We start from the raw sequence: 19,737 nt of genomic DNA on the forward strand, positions 1-19,737 counted from the left end.
TGAAATAATTTAATTGTAACAATGTTTTATTTATTACATAATAATATGTTCGTTTTAAGACAATGAAAGATTATAAAAGTATTATGAAAAGCTGTTTATAATTACCTAGTAGCTAGAATGGATTTTTAGAATATTTGAGGCACTAATTATCTTTATAAGGATCGGAACAAAACACGTCTGCCCTGAAGCTGATGAGTTCAGCCCTTACAAGGGCTGACAAGAGGCTCTTAGACTAACAAGTCTGTATCTAACAATATGTATTTGATTATTAAAAACCGTTTAATTCTCTCAACAATCATTACGTTTGTTTTACATTATTTTATGTTGGTATAGTCCGCGTAAAACTGCTAGTCCGCTCTGAATATAGAAATGAATCGCGTCGCAATAGCAAATTGTATGACACCTGCTCGCAACAACTTCAGAGCGGACTAGCAGTTTGGCGCGGACTATACTATAAAAAGGAGTCATCTAAAATGCCTAAAGCAGTAGAATTCTTATTTATGCGACGTCATTTATTACAGACTAGCTTTACCCGCGGCTTTACTTGTGCTCGTAGAAGAGAAGAGAAGCTCAGAGAAAAACAATATTTTCCTGATGAGCTTAAGTTGAAACTTAATATCATCAGGATAAAAGAAAAGTTTTTACTTCTTTATACCTCGGGAATGGTACTTTTAACGGGATAAAAGATACCCTATATCCTTTTCTGAACCCCTGACGTGTGTACAAAATTTCATAACAATCTTTTATATAGTTAGGGCATGAAAATATACCAAACTAATTCACATTTATAACATTAGATAAGATGACTCCATCATTCACACTATTGAAGGTACTTCTTAACTAACTATAACAATATTATATTTTCCTGTGCAGCGAGCAATATTAAAATCTATAGTCTATACGTACAACTTGAAACGTTTTAAAGGGTATTTATATTTTGTATTTAGCTAAAGGCGTTGAAAAATACCTTCTACTATGTAAATTATGTATAAAAACATGTAATACAAAACATTTATTCTTCATAATATTGCCACATATCAGGTTTAAGAGCTTTCTATGTTTCAAGCTGAAACCCACGCTCATAAAATTATATATAAGTTGGTTACGCAGTTTCAAATATTAGCACGTAGGAACACAGTAAAGTCTAGTAAAACTGCTAGTCCGCTCTGAATATAGAAATGAATCGCGTCGCCATAGCGAATTGTATGACTACACCTGCGCGCAACAACTTCAGAGCGGACTATAGTGCTATAACTGTGATTTATATTTTTTTAGATAAAATGTTGCCAGTAACAAATTGTAAATACCCGTTAGAATTACTTACAAACTAAATATATGGTCCGAACAACTATTGCTTTACATAAAGGCATTCCATTTAATTTTACTACGTTTAATATATTCAAAGATATTGTATTGTGTCTTAAGATATTTTATTGATATTAGAAGTAGCAAAGTGTATGCAGTCCACCTGATGGTATGTGATGGTGTGGTATTTAAGGTGGTAGAACCCTTTGTGGTTCGACTCCGGCGGCACCACCGCCACACCTATTTCTACCTAATAACAGCAGTGTTAGGCGCTGCTGTGTTCCGTTTTGAACGGTGTGGTAAGGGAGACAGACTTTTCCGAGGCGTTCCAGCTTAATCCTCAGCGGCGCATCTGTGGCCGATCTCAGGTAGGAATATCTAATCCTATCTGGGGTTGATTACAGATGTCCATGGGCGGCAGTAGCCACTAAACATCAGGTGGACTGCATGCTCGTCTGCTACTCCTATATTATGTAAAAAAAAAAAAAAAAACAAAATGTCACTGACGTATCTGTACTGCCGGACATCTGTAACAACTACATATATAAAAGATTCTATCTACTCCTGAGGACTAAGGTTTTCATATGTGAAAAAGGTAGGTTCTGTTACCAAGAAAATGCTTAAAAAAAAATCGACAAACTTTTCTGTGGCGGGGGTGCCACTGGCCATGGCCAAAATATTTACGACTTTATTTATGAAGATTTTACATACTCTAATAATCTCTAAATATAATGCAAACAATATTTTATTAACAAAAACAGCATAAGATTTAGTTTTTAAGCTCGTAATTTTATTAACGTAAAATCTAAATGTTGGGGAAATTACCTGGGGAAGCTGAAAAACGCTTCTAAAACTGACAAGCGACTGTTTTCGGAAACCGCCACAAGCCCAGAAAAGTTTGTCAGAATATAGAATCTATTATAGTCAAATTGTTTATGTTAGATCTATCTACCTGTATGTCTAAATATATCACCTTCTAAGTTCTGTGAGCTTACTTTCAGTCATATTTCTAAGCCAAATGTTAAAACGTTTTAGGGATGGCGATTCTTTCTGAAAAGATCGATTTTTGAATCGAAATGTAATTCACAAAAAAATCTGGGCCCAAAAAATCGATTTTCAAAAAATCTTCGATCTTTCCAGCTGTACAAGTGCGAAGAGAAAAAACAGGCCATCAGTAGGTACCCTCAGTATGAGTTTTTACGTTTTTACAAAAATTACTGTTTTGGTATTTTTTACGTATTTGCCTATACATTTGCAATCAGCGCCCCTAGCGGATTGTATCAGATTATGTGGGAAATACGTAAACAACAACAGTCATTTTTGTCAAAACGTAAAAACTCATACTAAGGGTACAGGACCAAACTAGCACTGAAATACGTATCAGAAAAAATGTCTATAAAACACAACACCACTACGAAAAGATCGACTTTCGATTTTCTACGATGAAAGATCGAATCACTGAATCGATCCATTACTGCAGATCGATTAATCTATCTCAGATCGCCATCCCTAGAACGTTTATTTAATATTATTTGGGAAAATTAAGAGATGATCAAGTTATTTATACTTTTAAGCGACAAAGAGTTGTACATAGTCTACATAGAAATATTTCAAGCAATTTTATATTCCTAACACCGCCTACAGACTCACGCCGAGAAACCCCGAGAAGGCGACAATCGTGTAGATACGTATACACTCATGTGACCTTCTCATTCACATTTTCGACCGTCATCGAGAACGGACGTCGGTCGCATTGAGACCGGAGAAGAATGTGGTACTATTATCTTTTCTCGCCCGAGAAACCCTTTGAAGCGGGTAAAAATACCGATCAGAGAACAGGCGAGAACGAGAAAGCAAGAAAGCTATCACATTCACGCTTCTCGGGGGTTCTCGGCGTGAATCTGTAGCCGGGGTAAGGGCTCGTACACAAAACTGCGATGCGACGCGACGCGAATTCGCAACGCAGAAAATTGCGACACGAATTGCTGCGATGCGATATCGTGCGGCATAGCGTCTCCCAGGGTGACCATTCTTCCGACAACTGTCAACCGTACGGAACGTATTTTTAAAATTAGGTCGTGACATGGATTGTAAAAAGAAGTGTGCACTTTTGTTTTTGCTTAGGAGATACAGGAAAGAGTAACAAAAAAGATTTTGAGTTCATCCATTAATCAAATATATCATTTATTTTATATTTAGTTTCCCAAAAAGTCCCGTTCCTCAATCAGTAATATGAAAAGTCAACGTCGTACTTTGTCATTTTTTACATTAAAGTATACGTCTTCCCACCCAACAAATACAGGTCTGTGCAGCTTCCCCACACGCTGTCTCAGAACGAACTAAAAATGGCGTCAACAAGTGTGACGAAAGATCGCAGGAATGCGCGATGCGAATCAATTCTAAGTTTTTGCGATGCGTCGAGGGAGCACGCAGATTTTTACGATGCGACGTCGCATCGCAGTTTTGTGTACGGGTTTTAACTAACGGGTACTAAGGGTTTCTCGGGCAACAAAAGAGAACGGTATAGAGTGTAGATGACTTCTCGGTTCTCGCGCAATTCCTCGGCGAGACTTCTTGCGTGAGTCTGTAGCCGGCTTAAGAGTATAATAAGAAAATAAAATAAAGAAAACAAACAGTCTCTACATTTATTATAAAAGAAAATTAAGAATAATCAATAAAATAAAGAACTTAACAAGTTTTATTATAAACAAAAAATTGGAAAAATAAAATAGGCAGGTGTACAGCCCGTGTCTGACATGATCATTGTCAGTAGATATACTCCCGTATTAAAAAGGAATCTATCCGATCTTAAGCAGCGAAATCTGACAGTTTGTCATGAATAATTGCCTAATATCGATATTCGCTAGTCAAAACATTAGATACTGATTATTCATAGATCATAATCAGTGATAAACAGGTGCCTTAAAGTGTTTAAGAGATTTTTTTTCTTGTATTTCTTTCATTGTAATCTATCTAGTGCGATATTTTAAACAGTATACAAAATTGAGGGCTCATTATCTGTCTTAATATTAAGGTCCAAATTACACTCTGTAGCCAATAAACGATAGGATATAGCATTTGAAGAGGAATTACGAGATTAGTGTTGTCTCTCTCACTCCTATAAATAGCATAATAATATAGCAAATACAAGGGAATAAGAGATTAGCGTCATCTCTTTCACACTTATTGCTTTACAGGTTTTTTCAGTTGAATTTAAAATTTTAATATGTATATTAGAAAAAATGTGTAGATTAAGACACTGATTATGTTTAGTCTATTAAAAAGAAAGAAATCTCTATTAGCAAGGAAGTTGCCTTATGTATAATAGAAACATATAAATTTTATTATTTTTTGTTTCTAACATTACAAACGAAACAGCTATGTATGTTTAAAATGTATATAGGTACAGTCCGCACCAAACTGCTAGTCCGCTCTGAAGTTGTTGCGCACAACTACAAGCATATACTCCGTAGCAACGTAAGGGCATACTAACGCAGCTATGTACCGGGGGGTGCCGCGCTGTCTTCGTCCCGCTAATATCTACAATTTGCTATTGCGACGCGACTCGTTTCTATATTCAGAGCGGACTAGCTGTTTGGCGCGGACTATAAGTAAATAATATTGCTATATATAAGTTGTGTGGCGAAAATTTGTTCCCAAGCCACTAAACATAAGCAAAATCACATGACATATATGGTAGTACATTTATCATCTTATATAATATGTTTTAAGACTTGAATATTGGTGTCAACATTTTTGGCAGTGTATCATTTATCCATCATGATTGTTGCATTACAGTTAAAATCTACAGTTACTGCCGGCACAGCACGGTAAGGGACTTATACGATAAACTAGCTGACCCGGCAAAAAAATGTTAAGGGTGAACAACCCTTATCACTTAGGGGGATGAAAAACAGATGTTGGCCGATTCTCATAGATACCGGATAAGCACAAAAAATTTCATCAAAATCGGTCAAGCCGTTTCGGAGGAGTATGGCAACGAAAACTGTGACACGAGAATTTTATATATTAGATAGAATCATAACTTAACAATATGAAAATCTTATATATAAAATTCTCGTGTCACAATGTTAGTTACCGTACTGCTCCGAAACGGCCTTACCGATTTTCACCAAATTTTTATTTATATTCAGTAGGTCTGAGAATCGGCTACTATCTATTTTTCATACCCCTAAGTGTTAAGGGTTGTTCACCCTTAACGTTTTTTTATTTATATGGCAACACAACGTTTGTCGGTTCAGCTAATATTTTCATTAAGACTTTCTTACTTATTTTATGTTAATAATGTCTATTTAATTGCTGGTGAGTCCAATCTAGCGGGAAACTATAAAAATAAAGAAGGATATTATATTGTTTACAGAATAAGATGTCATTGAATGGATTGTCAAAGAAGTCATGAGAAATAAAGAATGGGGCTGTTATTGAAACTTTTATTATTTAAAATACTCTTTCAGGAATGATCAGCTTATATAACTTTCCTCAGTTATCCTCCTCACCTATTCCATGAATAGGTTGTCTGGAAGACATTGCTGGTCAACGATAAAACTGTATATCGCATACGACTGACCTATGAAAATGTTTATTATTGTTATGTTTTACTGACGTTGCAATAAAGAATATTCTATCAATCTATAATTGATATTTGGATGCCTAAACACAGGCGCAATCACAGCATAAGATGGGGAAGGTCACAGGGGAAATGTGGTAAAATTAGACCACTTTTCTCTAACTTCTTAACTTGAGTATTTATGGTAAAGTCTGGCATATATTTCCGTTATCTCCGCGATAGAGAGGAATCCATGCAGGGTTTCCTCACAAAATGACCCCTGTGATCGTGTCTGCCTAACCATAGCTTTGTACCGACGACTGTCAGTAACAAAATTTCAATTTTACCTTCATACTGCAAAGTTACTATTCGCCATATAACCCCCTGATGTGCCACGCCAGCAGTAAGTGCAGGCTCATTATATTAACTGTCTTAAATTTACCTAAATTTCCATCATCAAGCTTCTCCATGTAAGGACCTTATTCTTGTCACGCAGTCTTAAGTATGTCTCATCCATGAACACACTGTAGTCTACCCCCATTGTCTTACATGACAAGAAACATATCTTATTTATGTAGTAATAGGACGAGTGTCACACATGTAGTCTATAGTACATAGTTACCCGCGTGACAGGAAAGAGGCCCTTAATTTACCTATTTCAACCTTCATGCATCATACCCATACTCAGACGAAGTAGTGCGGTTTCTTCGCCTGAATGCCGTACTCCTGGAGGGCTGGCACCAGGTCCTCCATGGTCATCACGAACTTCTTCTCCTTGGGACCTTTGGGGTTTTTGGACTGGTTCATTTGGCTCGACGTCCTCATCTTGCAATGCTGGAGAGCATCGTTTGCGATGTCGGAGAGGAACTTTTGGGCTGCTAATGCTACTAACCGGATTAACCTGGAATTTTGGAAAAGTGTATGGTTTATTAATTTGAAATTGTGTTATTTGAAATTATAATTATATGTTTATGACATAAGAAGTGAACTAATATGGAGTCTACTTGCAGTCATTGTAGAATTAAATAGTTATAGCCATTCAGAAACATTTGAACAGGTAGAAACAGGTGTGGCGGTGGTGCCGCCGGAGTTGAACCACAAAGGGTTCTACCACCTTCAAAAACCTACCTAACTATTCTATCATCACTTAATAAGAAATTACAAAAACATAGCCTGTTTGAAATAATTTCAAATGTCTATTTAGCCATTTCAAAACCCCGCTTGTGGAATTGGCTAGTGACAATTGGGCTCTGAAAGTCATCAACATAAAAAATTACAATGTATGCTTCTATATATTTGTGTATAAAAGTTGGTAAATTGCATATGTATTAATTATCTGAAGATGGGGAGCACTGGACAGAAATGGCGGTTGGTTAGAGGCTCTGAAGCGTGAAAAATCATAATAAAAACGTTACATTGACAGTAATGACTACTTAGCATAGAGTGGATTGTTTTCTTCTTAAATATTATTAAAAAACGGCAAATATAGGCTACAAGTTACTCCCTGTGAAACAAAGCAATTATATTTAGATTACTATTTATACGAGCATTTTTCCTCAACTTAGTCCTTCAGAACTCTGAAGGCACGAAACTTCAACTGTCTTCAAGATTCATACTTACATATTTTTGGAAATATTCCGATAACATTGCAATAAAAGTGAATAATATAATAATTAAATATAAATAATTCCTACAAACCTTGGATCCTGTGATTCAAAACCAGACATATTTAAATAGTAAGCGACAACTGAATCAGGTATCGATGGGTTATAGTTTTCTAATTGCAACAGAAAGTCCGCCAAAGCGTGTCCAGCGTAGTTATCGTCATCCATATTGATCACTGACGAGCTACCGCTCATGTGCATACTATTTTACCCGAAATATTGCTGATTTTTTGTATTAAAATTGAATCGTAAGACAGTTTCCACAGCTTTCCTTTTGTCCTTTCAAAAACACAAGTTGTTTTGCACAGACTAAATATATTTTTAACTTGTCAGAGGTAATACAGATAAGATATATTTTATGTACTTGACACACGTTTGACTGGACTGACTTCTGTATTGTGCAATTGTAAACATGTTTCTATTGATTACCATATTTTGTGACAATTTCAATCTTTTAGATCACTCTAGTGCAATTAAAAAGTTTATTATAGAATAAAACACATATTTTGTTATATTCTCTGTGGCTTAAAACACTGAAGTGTATTTTGTGCGACCTCCCTAAATGACCCATCACTTTTCTACACGTATTCATAAGGTTGGTACATCCTGAGCGCGTTTGGATTCTGCTTTACAATTAAAATATTAATCCAATTAATTTAGAACCTATTTACATAACTTCTTGAATTAATTCTTAGGTTCTAACAGAAATTTAATAGGTTGTCCTGATAAATCATCGAGTAGAAGAAATATAATCTGTTCAGGAAACTACATATTGATAATCAACGCCTTAGGAAACAGTTTTTGATAACTTGAAATATTTAATTTAATCACACTTTATCAAAATATAATAAGTCTCCTAGAGCTATAAAACTTAAGTTAAAAGCATGAACATATTATATAATAATAAACTTAAGCAAAAACCAAACGCGAATCGTAATGATTTTTACAATGTTGCTATTATATTTATTGTTGCCTTTTATTTGGGAAAGTTTAAGAAGAACCTTACTGTTTAAGGTTACTGAGGTGTTCATTTGTAAAACCATAAAACGTATAACCGAATCCATATTTTTCGTATGAAAATTAAAATGTATGTTCAACTTAAAATTAATTTGCTTTAAATATCTGGACTGGATTTCTTTAAACGGGTATTTTTTAGATTTTAACATATTACAAATTAAACACAATATATAATAAACAATCGATGACATAAGGTCGCAATTTGCAATAATTGAAAGGTTTAATTGAATTTGGAAGTGTTGAAAAAATAAAAATACATCAACGACTTACTGTTTTTGATCTACGGCAAATTCGATAAAAATTGTGTCATCTTTAAGATTTTTTTGATTTAATGAAAACATTTCTATTAGAGTGTGTAATAAAGTTTGATTTTTAAACGATAGTTAATTATAGCAATTTCACCCGTTTCCTGTAAAAAAATGACATATTTTGAAACTAAAACGATTTTGTTTGGTACAGTTCACTGAATCTTGTTTTTTATGACACTTCATAGTGAAAGGTAAATTCGTAAAACGAGGTGGCCACACTGACCTCGTGGTACTCGCTCGCTTGGTTGGTAACACCTACCCCTTCCTTCCTTCTTTTACGCCGCTCCTCCGGGCAGAACTGCGAGAGAACGTGATCGATCGAATTTCAAAAAAGGCACACACCTACCCCTGTGCTCCCCGAGATCACGAAATCACTTAATATCTCCTGATTACTCAAATCGGGAGTTCGTGTTTCGTGATTTTACCATTCCGCGCGTGAATCCTTCCCTCGGCGCCGCGAGGCATCACCCAGAACCCGCATAATCAGAACAAAATGTCGAAGGGACTCGCAGATCCGGTCGCGTTCGCGAAAGATTTCCTCGCCGGTGGCATCTCCGCCGCCGTGTCCAAGACCGCCGTCGCGCCCATCGAGCGCGTGAAGCTGCTGCTGCAAGTGCAGCACGTGAGCAAGCAGATCACTGAGGACCAGCGCTACAAGGGTATCGTCGATGCCTTCGTCCGCATTCCCAAGGAGCAGGGCCCGCTGTCGTTCTGGCGCGGTAACCTCGCCAACGTGATCCGTTACTTCCCGACGCAGGCCCTCAACTTCGCCTTCAAGGACAAGTACAAGCAGGTGTTCCTCGGCGGCGTCGACAAGAACACTCAGTTCTGGCGCTATTTCGCGGGTAACTTGGCGTCCGGTGGTGCCGCCGGAGCCACCTCCCTCTGCTTCGTGTACCCTCTCGACTTCGCGCGTACCCGTCTGGCCGCCGATGTCGGCAAGGGCGAGGGTCAGCGCGAGTTCTCCGGTCTCGGAAACTGCCTCTCCAAGATCTTCAAGTCCGACGGCCTCATCGGCTTGTACAGAGGCTTCGGCGTGTCCGTGCAGGGTATCATCATCTACCGTGCCTCCTACTTCGGTTTCTACGACACCGCGCGCGGCATGCTCCCCGACCCCAAGAACACCCCGATCGTCATCAGCTGGGCCATCGCCCAAACCGTCACCACCGTCGCCGGTATCATCTCCTATCCCTTCGACACGGTACGTAGGCGCATGATGATGCAGTCCGGCCGTGCCAAGAGCGAGATCCTGTACAAGAACACACTCCACTGCTGGGCCACCATCGCCAAGACCGAGGGCACCTCCGCCTTCTTCAAGGGCGCCTTCTCCAACGTACTCAGAGGCACCGGTGGCGCCTTCGTGCTCGTCCTATACGATGAAATCAAGAAGCTCCTCTAAGTCTAATGTAAGAATTGTTACCATAATTATGTGATTCCAAATCACCGAAAAATAGCCACTCCCTGAAATCATGTATTATTAGAATGCGAAACGAACATCTAGTAACTTATTTTTAGTTAAATAAAGTGTTATACATTGATTCCAACATAAATTGTTTCATTAAAATTCAATTTTGTTATTACATAATCGTTTGCTACCATCTTGTGGATGAGAACTTAGAAGTAAAATAAATCATATTCTAAATGCTTAAATCAAAGTATTCTTAATTCAAAATCATTAATTTTTTCTGTTTTCTGTGATCATTCATCCAGCCAGTGACAGTTATGTAACAACAATTTTTCTTTTTAGGCCAAGGTTCATTTACAGTTCTAACCTCTAAATATACTGGCATCTGTTCTATGAACATTGAATACTATATTTAGGAAATGTAGGTGACATTGGTGTTAATGGGAGTGAGCTGTTCTAGTAGAAATTTTGAACTTGCTATAATATTGTTCGCATTCTTGCTGTGAATTGTCCAAAATGTGATTATCAAATCTGTTATGTAATACTGCAGTAGTGTGTTTCTTGTGTTTGTGCGAGTGAGTCTTCAGTGTACGGTTACTGTGGCATGTTACACTCAGCAACACGTAGGTAATGTGGAGGAGAAATGCCGGCTCGGTGTGGGTTTTTGTGAGAAAATTTCACACTTAACGAGTTAAATATAGAAAAGTAAAAAATATTTGGTGTTTTATTCCGAATTAACTGCATTTAACCCTCGCTTTTATTGTATTAGCAACTATCATTCATTTTTAACAATTGGACATTTTTTCAACAAGATGCGACTAATTAAGCATTCGTACAAAATTTCTATTGGTACTTTTTAAAACCAGAATACCATTCACCAGTCATGTAGAAAAGCTTCTTAATTCAAATCTGTCAGTTATAAAAGATTATCACATCTTCACATGATTTACATTTTAATAAAACTTGGCTGTATGCTAAACTATTCTTCTATATGAATTAATTCTTAAAAAGGAAGTACAGAACTATGGGTACCTTTCACCAGTCTTTTTACTTATCAGGGTCACGAGGAAAACTTCTTATTTCACATTTCTTAAAAAAGATCTAAAATTAGATCACAATTTCAATTTCTAAGTTATTCTTTTCTGTATGCTAACAAATAGGTAGTTTAATTTAAAAATTTTAAAAAGGAAATATTTAGTATTTTATAATTTTTTAGCATAATTTGAATATCACATAGGTAACATTTATGTTTGATTGACAGCATCAAATTATTCTAGAAATATCTTGAAAGAAACCAAGAGTAACATCATTTAAATAAAATGAGGTTGTTATTGAAAAGGTTTTAATCATTATTGTAATGACAGCTTAGCAGTTAATAGATGCTCTAAGGTTGGGCATAATTTCAATAACGTAATGTAAATAAAAGTAATTTTATTTTTCAAATAATTTTATTAGCTAATCATACAGTCTCGTGGCTATTATTTTAAGTACATTCATTAAACAACGAATAACCTCAAATAATTAAGAGATAAAGACAGATGAAAATTAAAATGGTTTGGGGTATAGTCCGTTGGCCCTTATCGATCTTGGCGCCTCGTGGCGTGACGTCAGCGCATTGCGTCACCACGGACACGTCCGTGGGCTCAGTAAGTACGAACGCACGTGAATCACTGTTACGTAATATGACGTATTCGTCTGGAATTCCTAGACTGAACTCTTTTACCGCATCCTTTGTTTTATAGGTTCTGTATACAGATATATATAAAGTCTGTGCAATATTAGATTATTAGAATTGTTTTTCTTCATGACGACGCCCGAGTATAGACGAAATTTTCCTGAAAATATTTTTAGGTATTTTAGAAACGGAATTAGCAAACGAAGGTCTATGTCAACAATGATAATGAACCTGATAGCTAAGTGGCTGTTGCCGCCCATGGATATCTGTAATCAACCCTAGATAGGATTAGATTCTTACCTGAGGTCGTCCACAGATGCGCCGCTACTTGAGGACTAAGCTGGAACGCCTTAAAAAAGCATTTCTTCAAACTAGAACACAGCAGCGCTTAAAACTGCTGTTATTAGGTAGAAATAGGTGTGTTGGTGCCGCCGGAGTCGAACCTCAAAGAGTTCTACCTCCTTCGAAAGTACTGTAACATTGATGTTATGAAGCAGAATAGGCTGTGCTGCCTTCGTAGTCGAGCCATAAAGGATTCCTACAATTTTAAAATGTCTTATCTGTCAGATATGTTGCTATACTTCTAAGTTGGAATACATAAAACAGAAATATAAATAGATTTGGCAGTGCCACTGGTACTATTTAAATGGCGACATTTCTGCAATCAATATTGGGAGAAACTTCCTAACTTAGCCATAATATTATAGTATAAAGGTTAATGCTTACTTCCACGAGGTAACCGCTTCTTACTGCATTCAGTTTAGTTGAAAAGGAAATATTAGGACCAATAATACTCTGTAGAAGACGTTTACGAATAAATATTGTATGCGAAAGATACAATGGGTATTCAGAAAAGTATTTATTGCCGGAAGTCTTCTTTAGCGACTGAATTGAGATAGTATCTTCATATATTTAACAAAAAATGTCACGTCCAGAAGAAATTAAATGATCCCAAAAAATAGAATACGTAGACGGCGTTAAAATGCCCATTCAGAAAATTGTAATAATTTGTAAAAAAAAATCTAATTCTATCTATCTTTTGTTTGTCTTAATAGTCTTTTTTTTTTAAATAATATGAGTAGCAGACGAGCTTGCAGTCCACCTGATGGTAAGTGGCTACTGCCGCCCATAGACATCTGTAATGAACCCCAGATAGGATTAGATATTCCTGTGGCCGACCTCAGATGCGCCGCTACACCTGAGGACTAAGTATGTCTCCCTTACCACACCCTTCAAAACTGAACACAGCAGCGCCTAACACTGCTGTTATTAGGTAGAAATAGGTGTGGCGGTGGTGCCGCCGGAGTCGAACCACCAAGGGTTCTACCACTTTGAAAAGGTTGGTTGAAGTGTGTGTGACATTGTGTTTGATTTTTTTTATTAGGTACGTAACGTATGTAAATTCATTGTCACATGCCTTCGAGGTGAAGGAAAACAGCGACGCCGGATTTCTTAAAATTCTCTCAAAAGTGTATGAAATCTATCAATCCGAATTTACCAGGCATCATGACTATGACTTACGTTTTCTCATTCTGAGATGCCATGCCCACTAATACAATAAAAATGGTTTTAAGTCTCGTATTAGCAGAAATAGAATGAATGGCCATACAAAACGTATGCAGAACGGCAATAATTCTTAATCGTGTTAGACCGACCTACAATTGGTCGAAAGCACAGTTCATTGTTGTAAATTGGATGAGTCGCCTACCTGATCTGGTGTGGTCTGTTTTAATCTCGTTTAATCTGAACCAAACTAAAAAACTATTGGGTATGGTCATAGAAACGAATAATCTGGAGACACGGCAGTGCCTCCGCAAGTCGAACAAAAAAAATAAAAAAGCGCCACGGCCGTAGCATTCTTTTCTCGAAGAAATTTAGGACATTTTCGATCCCCTCCAACTTCGTTCTAGGTAAAGCTAGAAGCCTATTTTTTTAGGAACTAAGCAAACATTGCAAAGACAGTATATTTCAAATTTCATTCAATTTGAACCAGTAGTTTAAGAATTATACTGTATTGTGGACGACCTTTATTTTTTCTGACAAAATTCAAAGACTAGATGACCTTTTTGTCATTAAGTGGTCCGAACTCAGACTGTACAGAATGTCGACATAAACTATCTGTATTTATAAAGCCTATGATATATAAAGAAACTTTAGAATTCGATAGCACTTCCTGAGATTAGCGTATTCAAATGAAAATCTTCAGGTTTATAATATTAAGTAAATAGTACAATAACAGACATACCTACCGCTTCTTATATAACACTTACTATCTACTATAATGTAAATAGTTTAGTACTTATTATTATCTAAAGCACCTCGTTCGCTCTGACGTAAGGTTCGTACTCGCATCGATTTTCTCCCTCCGCTGGCTATCCGCATTGATTATGCAAGAGTCCTGCCATCCCGTACTCTATCTGTACCTTCTTACAAATATTATTTTTCCTGACCGACTGACTGACTCAACACCTGACTGCGACGTCGTGACAGGGTGTATTTTTATAAACAAATACTTGTCCTGACTGACTGATATCGTCGCATGGCTTAAACTAATGAATATAAGTGAAAGAAACCTTCCAATACCTTCTTTTTATGACGTAGGGCACCCGCTAAAGATTTTTTTATTTATCTATTCATGGGAGGTTTATATAGGGTTAAAAGTTTATAAAACATCATTTCGTCGTTTTTGGAAAATCAACCCTGAAAGAACATCTTAGTTCTCACGGGCAATGCATCTGTGGTCTTTAGGTAGAACCTGTTATTTATGGAGTTAGTTACAGATGTTCATACGGCAGTGGCTACTTACCATCAGGAAGATTGCGTGCTACTTCAATAGTATATAAAAAAATAAAACAAACGTAATAGTTTTAAAGATTAGTTTTTACTTCAACTTAGACGATTATGTTCAATTTTTCAGCTATTTCGCGTTTGATAAATGCATCCATTGTTCTCGTTTTTGTTATAAAACGCTGTGGCAAGCTAAAACGCAGATATAACTTAGAATGATTGCATAACAGTCGCAGTCATACTTGGGTGTTTGCTAGTGAATGTAGCCAGAAATGTTGACAGCGGCTGCCACAAAGTTCGATTGATTCGGCGAGTCGGCGAGCCACTGTTGTACAAATTACCTATCTTGTCTGTAATAACTTCTTTCGCAAGGTAATATACATTGACTCGAAGTTTTTTGTAAGAAACTGTTGTTATAATACGTAAATAGTGATAGTTAAAATTAGAACAGAACAGATACTATGTAATTGGTGCTTAAATTTTTGTGTTTTTGCCTTTAATTAAAGCCTGTGCATCTGGCTAGCTGTAGAATACCTATCTTTTCAGTAGTAACAGTTCTTTCGCAAGAATTACGAGGGACATTGACTCTATAAGATTTTTTGTAATAAACTGTTGTAATAATACGTTCCTAAGTAGTGATAGTTAAAATTAGGACAGTGATATAATACATAGTGAAAGGTTTGAAGGTGGTAGAACCCTTTGTGGTTCGACTCCGGCGGCACCACCGCCACACCTATTACTACCTAATAACAGCAGTGTTAGGCGCTGCTGTGTTCCGTTTTGAAGGGTGTGGTAAGGGATACAGACTTTTCCGAGGCGTTCCAGCTTAGTCCTTAGGGGTAGCGGCGCATCTGTAGTCGACCTCAGGTAGGAATATCTAATCCTATCTGAGGTTGATTACAGGCGTCCATGGGCGGCAGTAGCCACTTACCATCAGGTGGACTGCATTCTCGTCTGCTCGTCTGCTGCATACTCCTATATTATAAAAAAAATAGTTGGTAATATGTAATTTGTGTTAGATTCTTGTGTTTTTGCCCGTAACCCTGTATAGAATGCATTTGGGTAGGTAATTGATAATATGGAATTCATTTTTGTAAAATAAGTTATCTTGTGACTTTTGTAATAATGAGTAAATAACAACAACAGAATAGATAGTAATTCATATTTTTTTTTAATATTTGTGTATTTTTCACTTATGTTTTCATTCAATTGGGTAGGTAATTGTATAATAGTACTAAAGACATATTATGCTTATTCTATAAGAAACATCGTTGAACAACGAAATTTCATTACAATATAAAGAAATGTTATTACGGCATTTAACACACCACAATTCTGATGGAAGGGCCTATTAGGGCTTACGTGTTAGTCAACCACAAGTTATAATAATTAACTTTCTAAATACTAAAGTACGTGGAATTTAAACTTTAAACCTTTAACGCGTATAACGTTTTATATTAAAACACAGGTGCTATCACATCTTAGCTAAAAGGTAAAAATACGCAAGACATCAGTGCCACGGCAGTCGAACTGTAGAGAACTCTAGCTATAGATAGATAATATCAAATTGGTTTATGTAGTTGACAAAAGTACAAAAAGACATTTTTTTATAATGTAAGAGTAGTAGACGAGCATGCAGTCCACCTGATGGTAAGTGGCTACTGCCGCCCATGGACATCTATAATCAACCCCAGATAAGATAAGATATTCTTACCTGAGGTCGGCCACAGATGCGCCGCTACCCCTGAGGACTAAGCTGGAACGCCTCGGGAAAGTCTGTCTCCCTTACCACACCCTTCAAAACGGAACACAGCAGCGCCTACACTGCTGTTATTAGGTAGAAATAGGTGTGGCGGTGGTGCCGCCGAAGTCGAACCACAATGGGGTCTACCTTCAAATACTGACTACTTAGTCACAATTTAAAAATATTTTTGATCGAATACTTTATTACACATTAATTTTATAGTTATAAATCTTATAAATCTATATCTTTGACATTATAAGGAAATGTTTATCAAACACAAGGATACTAAGATAAGGCTGGTGGAAAATCTGAATTTTTGATACTATAATATTACCTGAAATTCAGATTTAATATAATTAATCGAATTCATAACACTAGTCGTATTGAAGACGGTTTACATATTGTTCCATCAACGAAATATATTGAGCGCCGACTTCAGAATTATGTACTAAACCAACATTTATTTGAATTATTTGTAACTTTGTAGTGACATAGAATTCGGTTATGTATTTTTGTATATAATTTGGAATTAGCAAACGAGCAAGCTGTCTATCCATAAGCCACTATCGTTCACGGACATCTGTAATTAACTTTAGATAAGATTAGCGACCTAACTACTTGAAGTCTGCGATAACTGGACTAAGTTGGAACGCCTGGGAAGTACGTCTCTTTTACCACACCGTTCAAACCAGAACACAGCAGCGCTTAACTGCTGTTATAACAGAAATAGGTGTGGTGTTGGTGCCGCCTGAGTCGAACCACAAAGGGATGTACCACTTTCAATGTCTATTTTTTTGTAATTCAAATAGCAAACGAGCATATATGTATGTGTGTGTCTGTGTGTGTGTGTGTGTGTGTGCGTCAATACCGTTTGTGGACGTCTGTAATCAAATGCAAACTGTCCAATTTATGTCCATGAGGCCGTTGCCACTTACCACCAGGTAGAGTGCATACTCATTCACTTACTGACGGATTAAGGGGGGCCTCTGGTCCCAGGGGGCCTCCAAATGGCTACAAGTTTCCTGGTAGACGTTTGTAAAAGCTTGTAATATTTGATATGCCTGCCCCTGGCGTCCGATGAGCTTAACATTGCTGTTATTAGGTAGAAATAGGTATGGCGGTGGTGCCGCTAGAATATGACCACCAAGAGTTCCAAAACTCTAGAGTTCTAGTATGATAGAAGGAAATTTCTAAAAATTATGATTCTCCTGTATATTTCAGTCTCAATATTTCAAGACACATCAGCGAGTACATCCAACGCTCAATATAATTCGTTATATAACTTATGTAACGCTGCTCAGTGCCTCTCTCAAGGTTGAATCGTAGTATTATTTAGTATTTCACTGAATAATCTTTTCTAGTGACTTGTATCAGTAACACACGAGGTTTTCTAACATTTCGTCATCAACCCACTGCTGGGTACGGGACTCCTCTCAGAATGAGAAGGATTAGGCCATAGTCCACCGCGTTGGCCAAGTGCGTATTGGTAGACTTCACGCACCTTTGATATTTTTTTATAAATCTCACAAGTATGTAAGTTTCCTTACTATGTTTTCCTTCACAGTTCAAGCAAGTTAAATAAATGTAAAAGTTAGATAAATGTTAAAGAAGGTGGTAGAACCCTCTGCGGTTCGACTCCGGCGGCACCACCGCCAAACCTATTTCTACCAAATAACAGCAGTGTTAGGCGCATCTGTGGCCGACCTCAGGTAGGAATATCTAATCTTATCTGGGGTTGATAACAGATGTCCATGGGAGGCAGTAGCCACTTACCATCATATAGAAAAAATGTCCAATACGAACATAACTTTGAAAAATCAGAGGTTAAAATTCCATCACCGCTAAAGCAAGTAATGATTAATTTGTAACACGCGCATATCAGAGGTTAAAGATATTTACGTCTATTTAAAAGGTAGCATAAGTGTAGTTCGACAGGGATCCTACCGCTACCTATTTCTAGCGTGAAACAGGTTCTCCGTTCCGGTGGAAAGGTGTGCTTGCCGGCTGACTTAAATATGACTACAACATCTTAGTCCTCAGGAGTGGCAAAGCATCTGTGACCAGCTTCTGGCAGGACCTGTTCTATATGGGCTTACAGATGACCATACGGCAGTGACCACTTATCAGGTGAACTACAAGCTAATTTCCTATTTCAATTTTGTAAAAAATGCTATTTCAATGCTATAAAAAAATAACAAGCAATATGACGTCATTTAATTGTCCGTCTAGCAACTGTCTGATATTGTTTACAAAGGAAAACTACTGTAATTAAATGATTATACAACCCATTATACACACCACAATGATTAAATATGCACACTCAATTTTACTACGATCTGTAATAAGTTAATTATCGGTAAGTAGTTCTATCCGTCGGGACCGCGGACGAGTACTTCTAGCGTACCCACAGACCTGTATTTGTTTTTAGATATGAGCTGTGAGCGTACCCATGGTCCCGACAAAAGCCGAACTACGAAGGAATTTATTTTCTGGGATTCAAATCAAATCAAATCAAATCAAATTTTTTTTAATTCAAAATAGGTTCTTTACAGAGCACTTTTTGAATGTCAAACTACCACCACTTCACAAGGTGTTTCGTTATGGAGAAGAAGCGGCGAAAGAAACTCCATAACACACATCTTTTAAAAAATGGATTTTACAATGTTAAACTTAACCTAATGGTACATGTGGAGCTGGAACTACTTCAGACCACACCGTTTTGTCAGTCAAATAATCACTTAGTTTATAGTACGCTTTTTTACATAGCGTTTGTTTAACGACATGTTTGAACTTTTTTCTGTGAGATTGAAAATGTGGTCAGGTATTTTATTGTAGTAGCGAATACAGTTACCCATGAAAGATCTAGCCACCTTGCATAATCTATGTTTAGGAATTGCTTATTTATTTCTATTTCTAATATTAAAGTTATGGTGGTTACTATTTTTTTCAAACATATCAGTATGTTTTCTTATATACATAATATTTTCATAGATGTATTGACTATGGATTCGAACCTTGGATCCTCGTTTGAGAAGCTGAGTCAACCACTGCGTGTCGTTTAAATATATAAATTTAAGAATACGTGTGTTGTTTCTCTTCTTCCTAAAATATATTTCGGAGGCGCAAATTTACAATCTTTCCGAGGACACTTATGATCTTGACCCTTGCTACGGGTCATAGAAACCGCACGGAAGAGTACATTGACCTTTCTAGGGGTTCCTAAAGATGTGTGTGTATTGGTGTTTGTGTATTATCTGACGACCCT

The 19,737-nt window shown here is 37.0% G+C and overlaps 2 protein-coding genes across 2 annotated transcripts; one reads left to right on the forward strand and one right to left on the reverse strand.

Moving 5' to 3' along the window:
• Positions 1 to 6,102: 6,102 nt before the first annotated feature.
• On the reverse strand, positions 6,103 to 7,830 carry LOC140751385 (transcription initiation factor TFIID subunit 10). The gene is made up of 2 exons (XM_073085290.1): positions 7,571 to 7,830; positions 6,103 to 6,773 (listed from the first exon to the last, which is right to left on the reverse strand). The coding sequence occupies exons 1-2, from the start codon at positions 7,735 to 7,737 to the stop codon at positions 6,557 to 6,559; spliced, it is 384 nt and encodes a 127-aa protein (XP_072941391.1). The 5' UTR covers positions 7,738 to 7,830; the 3' UTR covers positions 6,103 to 6,556.
• A 1,287-nt stretch (positions 7,831 to 9,117) lies between these two features.
• Positions 9,118 to 10,981, forward strand: Ant (ADP/ATP translocase). The gene has a single exon (XM_073085314.1). It carries the CDS (start codon positions 9,355 to 9,357, stop codon positions 10,258 to 10,260), a length of 906 nt encoding a protein of 301 aa, XP_072941415.1. The 5' UTR covers positions 9,118 to 9,354; the 3' UTR covers positions 10,261 to 10,981.
• The last annotated feature ends 8,756 nt before the right edge of the window (positions 10,982 to 19,737 follow it).

The sequence above is a fragment of the Epargyreus clarus genome, unplaced genomic scaffold (genome assembly GCF_041222505.1).
Source record: "Epargyreus clarus isolate Ecla_fem2 unplaced genomic scaffold, WU_Ecla_fem_2.2 ptg000022l, whole genome shotgun sequence".
NCBI lineage: Eukaryota > Metazoa > Arthropoda > Insecta > Lepidoptera > Hesperiidae > Epargyreus > Epargyreus clarus.